This window comes from Cavia porcellus, unplaced genomic scaffold (assembly GCF_034190915.1).
Source record: "Cavia porcellus strain 051 isolate PalLab524CR breed Dunkin Hartley unplaced genomic scaffold, mCavPor4.1 scaffold_23, whole genome shotgun sequence".
NCBI classification, from domain to species: Eukaryota; Metazoa; Chordata; class Mammalia; order Rodentia; family Caviidae; genus Cavia; species Cavia porcellus.
In genome coordinates, this window is record NW_026947506.1 from 42,667,575 (window position 1) to 42,673,574 (window position 6,000).

General features: G+C 56.2%; 1 protein-coding gene across 1 annotated transcript; it reads right to left on the reverse strand.

Moving 5' to 3' along the window:
* Positions 1-798: 798 nt before the first annotated feature.
* On the reverse strand, positions 799-4,738 carry Mettl27 (methyltransferase like 27). The gene is given in 8 exon segments (XM_063233615.1): positions 799-990; positions 992-1,029; positions 2,705-2,797; positions 3,081-3,143; positions 3,146-3,215; positions 3,412-3,476; positions 3,479-3,522; positions 3,792-4,738. Coding segments are annotated over 8 exon segments (921 nt in total). The 5' UTR covers positions 4,148-4,738.
* Positions 4,739-6,000: the final 1,262 nt, after the last annotated feature.

A 6,000-nucleotide genomic window follows, 5' to 3' on the forward strand; every position in this document is an offset into this window, starting at 1 on the left:
AAATGTAAAAATCAAAGCTCTTGTTCTTTCTTTTGAAACTCAGGAAAACAGAATCCATCCTGCTTGCATTACTACAGCTGACACTTCTGGTGTGAGGATTCCCAAGGGTGGGTGATCGGCCCTTAATGTCAGACAGTCTAGAGCACACAAAGGTGGATGAGACCACTGAACATTTTCCTTTCTCCCTCTGCTTGCCTTGTCCATGCAGCAGACCACCCATTCCACCTCCCTCCCTCCCTTCCTGTTATTGGGGATTCACACTGAGCTATACTCCCGCCCTCCCTTTTTTTTGTACGGGGGATCAAATTCATGACTGTGTGCTGGCAAGGCAGTTGCTTATGCCACTGAGCTAAATCTCCAGACCCCCTTTTTAAATTTTATTTAAGACAGTGTCTCACTCAGTTGCCTAGGTTGGGTTTGAACTTGTGATCCTCCTGCCTCAGCCTCCCAGATAACTGGGATTGCAGCGTGTACCACCCCACCTGTCTAGAGATCCCCTAGTTTCTTCCTCCCACAAGTATCTGTAAACCTGGTGCTTGGGGAGGTGGGCTGGAGATTAGTAGCTCTGCCTGTAAACAACTGTTGCAAAACTCAGGCATTGGGTTCAGGCATCTTGGGTGGAGGACTGGGCCGGTTTGGTAATGCAGGGGCCTATGACCCTCTTTCCTGGAGCCAGAGAACTGCAGACTCAGGAGTATTCTTGTCCTTGCTGTAGTTCCTTTAATAGGTAGAGCATTCCAGAGGGACAGGGGCAGGGCATCAAAGGTCTCAGGCTAGTCGGGGGCTGGAGACTGGACCTCACCCCCTCTTCTGGTACAGGTAGATGATGCCCTAGATGAAGCCATTCTCGGCACAGGTGCCAGGCACCGCCTCGAGAGTGGAGGTGGCCAGTTCCCAGCAGTCCACAGGCTGGGCCACCAGGCACTCCCATTTCCCATCCCCCTCCACCCTGTCCAGGGTGGCCTCCAAGGTCTCCTTGCATGGAAGGTTGTGATGGGTTGGTTCTGGTGGTCAGACACACTAGGCCACCTGCATGGGTGGACAGGAGGCAGTGACCTGGGGGAGTGCCAGGGCCACAGTCTCAGGCCCGTCCCTTCCTGCCATGGTTTCAAGGTTGTGGACACTTCCAGCTTTGTTCCAGGTTAATTTCTTTCACCTCCCCCTCAGCCAGGAACACTGCTTTCCTCATCTGAATGATTTCCTATGCACCCTTCAAAGCCCAAATGTCCTTGACCCCAGCAATTCTTGACCCAGTGTTGGCTGGTGGCCTCCCTGTTACTGCTCACCATGCTCCTCCACTGGAGGACATAGCTGGGTCAGGAGACACAGGAAAGAAGCACCCTGGCATTGGATCCTGTAAGTCCCTGTGTTTCTCTGAGCCTCAGTTTCCCAGCAAGGCAGAGAGTGGAGGATTATTCTGTCCCTCAGGAAGACCGGAGTTTTGCATGTATATGTGCAACACGCTCACAGTCACTAAGTACTGCCTGAAGGGAGGAAGGATTGCCTCCCTTGTCCAGGCACCAACAGTGTGCCCAGTGTGGCCTTCGGTGCCCATGTTGGAGAGAAGCTGGCAAATGCATGGCTGTGTCTGGTCAGGGTTCCTGGGCTTGGGCCAGGAGCAAAGCATTGTTTGGGGGGAAATGAATCCTTGCAGTAGGGGTTCTTGTCCCTCATGGTGGGTGGACGGGGCCCTGGCCATCCTGGCTGGGCCGGCAGGGCTGGCCCTTGAAAGTTCACACGATGGGAATCCCATCTTCCTAACCCAGGCTCGTGTCTCCCGGGTGACCCCACCGAGGCTGGAACTGCCAACAGCGCAGGCCTGCCCGGGCCTGTCCAGGCTCCAGCCCAGCCCCTGCCAGGCCTGCGGCAAGACTCAGGAATGTGGGGGACAGGAAGTGTTTTCACCTGCTGACCTCCTGACCCTGTCCTTCCGCAGGCCAGAGCCTCCTGGTCCTTGTGACTTGGCTGCTCTCGTGCAGAGGTCCCCTTGGGGCTCTCCAAGGCCTCTGCTCCCAATTCTCCAGCATGGAGTCCTCAAGGACTCACAGACTCACCCCTGGCCTGGCCCTGTGCTTGCTGGGTCTTTCCAGGCCTCGGTGGTTGGCACTGGGGGTTCAGAGGGCAGAGTCCATGCCTGCTGCCCAGAGCAGAGTACAGCAGAGCGGCACATAGCAGGACCACCATGAGCACAGCATCTGCTCAGTGTGCAGAGCTGCGGGAAGTGACCACCTCACCTCACTGGACAGCCCTGGTCCTCAGATGGGGAACTAGGACCAGGAAAGAGACTTAGCTAACCCCAAGCGATGCATTACAGGACAGAGGGGCAGGACTGAGCCTCTACTGTGTGCCAACTGCGCGCCAGGAGAGAAGCAAAGGCCTTTGGGGCCTGATTCCCCACCCCTGCCTCCCAAGCTCTGCCATCCTGTGGGGGTCAGGATCACAGGAATGGAGAGGGGCCTCCCCATCTGCTGATGGGTGTGGGGGACAAGAGACCAAAAGGAGGGGGCAGTTACTTTCAGCTGCCTATGGCCAAGGTGAGCTGGGCACCTGTCTGCCCTATCTGTGCCAGTGCGTCTGTGGTGGCAGATGGTGGCTGGGATGCTGGGCTAGGAGGGTCCACCCTGAGCAGGACTTTGGGCCTCGCTTGGCCTGGTTATGGGGTGTGGAGGGAAAAGTGTCCATGGAGGGCCAGGATGCACCTTACTTGGGTTGGTGACTCGGAGGAGCCCTGGAATGGCAGTGCACCGCACCTGGCCGTCACTGAGGGCACCCACCATCAGCACCGTGTCAGAGGTCCCTGTGGTGGGGAGAGATTGCGGTATGGTGCTTGGTCTGCAGCGTGGCCTCAGATCACTTTACAGGCTGTGCCCCATGGTGGGGCTCGCATCTGTGTCTCAGGGCCCAGATCCAGGGCAGGAGGCAGATGAGCTGGCATCAGACTCTGCTGTAGAGCTCAGTGACAGGCTCATGGAACACTCAGCAGGGTGGATAAGGATTCAGTGGCAAGAGAATGGGGCTCGATTCTTGGGAAGCTGGGCATGGAGCAGGCCTTGGGGTATCTAGCGTGGGAGAGGAAATACCTTCTGGGCTAGGCAGAGGCTCCTGGCCCAGGGTGCAGAGGCTGGGCTGCTGGTAGAAGCCAGGGCCTTGGCTTGTTCCAGCATCCTTGGGCTCCCATCCACTCCATGCAGGTTCAGGAAGCCCCGAGCCTGCAGCTGGGGTCAGGGCACTGGGTCACAGCTCAGGTCCTGCCCCTTCCCAGTAGGGTCCCTGGCAGCCTGGGAGGACAGTGGCCCTGCAATGCATGTGACTGGGACCAAGGAGTCTGAGAGGGGAGGCAGAGTCCTGGGCTCAGGAAATTTGAGCAATGGGCGTTTGAGGAGTTGGTGGGGGTACCTGGGGAGGCCTCACCTTAGCAGCCACCACGTGGGTATCACAGGCCACATCCAGGATCAGGGCAGTGGGGATAGGCGTAGAAGGGTTTGGGTGAGACAGTCCAGGATGAGGTTGGGCAGCCACATCCTGGGAACAGAGTGCTGAGCCTAACACCACCAGTGCCCGGAGTGTGAGTGTGGGTGCCGTGTGTGTGTGTGTGTGAGTGTGGGTGCCGTGTGTGTGTGTGTGTGTGTGTGTGTGTGTGTGTGTGTGTGTGCTAGAATCCCTCCGGGCCAAGGGGTGTGTGCTAGAGGTTTGGACCTGCCAGGGACACAGCGAGAGGAGACTTGGGTATGCAGGATCCCCAGTCTGCTGGGGCTCAGCCTCTCAGGGATCTCACCCGCCTGGTCTGCACTCAGCGTGCAGTGGCCGCTCCTCCAGGCAGACCTTGCATGTTCATTGCCATCTCAGGAGGTTGCAGGGCCACTGTGAGGAGCAGAGAGGGAGGGTCCTGTCCTCTCTGGGAGGGGCAGAACTGGGAGATTCTCACCCAGGTCTCACTTCCATCCTCACAGTGCCAGGGATGCCAGGCCAGCTCTTTCCACTTTACAGAAAGAGAAGTCAAGGCTGCGCACGCGGAAGCGAGGACCCAGGTGGGTTTACCTGGTCGTAATGGGAGCCCAGCGGTCCTAAACTGGAGCTTTTGGGTGATGCCGTGTGAAGCCCCGACCTGCTCCAGCACCTCAGGCAGCCTTCTACCCTCCTGAGCCATCCTTCTGTGGGGACACCAGCTCCCTGTCCCCAGACTCACGTCAGCCAGCACTTCCCCCACCGCCAGCCCAGTTCACGAGCACAGACAGGCGGCTTTAGACCTTTGTACCTGGGGGATGCAGGACTGGCTGGGCCGGGCAGGGGTGAGGTATGAGGAACTGGCTCTCACGTCGTGTTCCGATTGGGGTTGGGTAGCTTCGCAGCGGAAGGGGGTTAGGTCTTGCAGGGAAGAGAGGTCAGGACTCACCCCGGGTCTAATTAGCCAAAGGTCAGGGTCTGCGGAACTCGGGGTGGGACCTCACAGCGAGCCTGGCCACACCCCTGACGCCCTTGATAATGATTTGTTCCGTTAAGACAAAACACCCAATCAAAGTGATTGCACTGACACCACGCTCCTAACATTAGCCAATTAACTCAAGCTTCTTGTTCCTCCTCCAGCCCGGGAAGTATCAGCTTTGTGAGATTTATTTACCACCCCCTTCATGATGTAAATGTGGAACCCGGGCAGCTGTTGAGAGCTTGAAATGCAGCTAGTGCGGGTCTGAAGAATGGTTCCCCCTCCCCCTTATTGAACCTAGGGGCTTTGGACTGAACTACATTCCTAACTAAAATTTTTTTTCCAAAAAAGTTTGAGATACGGTCTCGTGATTTAACTAAATTGGCCTGATTGATCCTCCTCCTGCCTCAGGCTCCCAGTGTGCTGGAATTAAGGTGCGCTCTTAATTTTTGTTTTGCTTTTATAATTTAAAGAGTCACAAGTAGCGAGTGGCAAGCTGGCAGGTGGACTAGACTGAGATGGAAGTGCTGGTGCTCAGTTCCATCTAATCTTGCAGGATCCTCCTCAGCCTCACCTTGGGTTTCTCCAGGGGCAGTCATCCACCCCGCCCCCCCCCCCCAGCCCACCCCTGAGGATCTTCCAATCAGGTTGCTGGGGGTGGGGGCCCAGACTCTGTGAGCATCAGCCCACCTCTCAGGAGCTTTCTCCTTAGCCACCGTGTGAGAAGCAGTGCTGGCCCATGTAATCTGAGTAAGGCTCACCTTATTTTGGGAGGCTTGGCACAGTGTGGGGGCTGTCACAGTGGTGCCAGCTTTCTGCAGAGCCTTAGGGTGGAGGTGTTATTAACTGGAAAGGATAACTCGGGTGACACGTGGAGCAGCGGCCTTCCAGGCTGTCCTGGGCCAACTGTGACATGAACAGAATAGGAAATAAACTTTCACCGTATTAAGCTGCTGAGCTTTTGGGGTTCTTTAAATACAATAGCTGTCATCTTTCAGTTTGATTAACACAAGAAGCCCAGGAGAAGGAACAGGGTTGGGGTAATGAGGATATGACTGACTTAGAGATGTTGAATTTGAGGTGTCTGCAGTGCTCAGGTGAAGAAGTCCAGGATATATTCCCCCTCTCTGTCTCTTTTCCCATTACTGGGGATTGAACCCCTAGCCTTCCCACTGAGCTACATTCCCAACCCTTTTTTATTTTGAGACAAGATGTCCCTAAGTTGCTAAGTTACCCAGGCTGGTCTCAAATGAGTGACCCTCCTGCCTCAGTCTTGCAGAGTGCTAGCACTACAGAGGTGCCTCACCACACCCTGCCCCTAGACTCTCTCTCTCTCTCTTTGGTACTGGGGACTGAACTCACGACCTTGCGCTTGCCAGGCAGGCACTTATGCTGCTGAGCTAAATCCCCGGCTCCTAGACTCTCTTTAATGTCAGCCGGAAACTCAAGCCCAGGAGGGAGCCATGCCTTTGGGGACAGGTTGAGAATCCTGAGCATAACCACGGTGATGGAGGCCCCAGGCAAAGGTGAAATCCCACACAGAGTTAGGAGGGGACGCCTGAGCCTCCATCCTATGA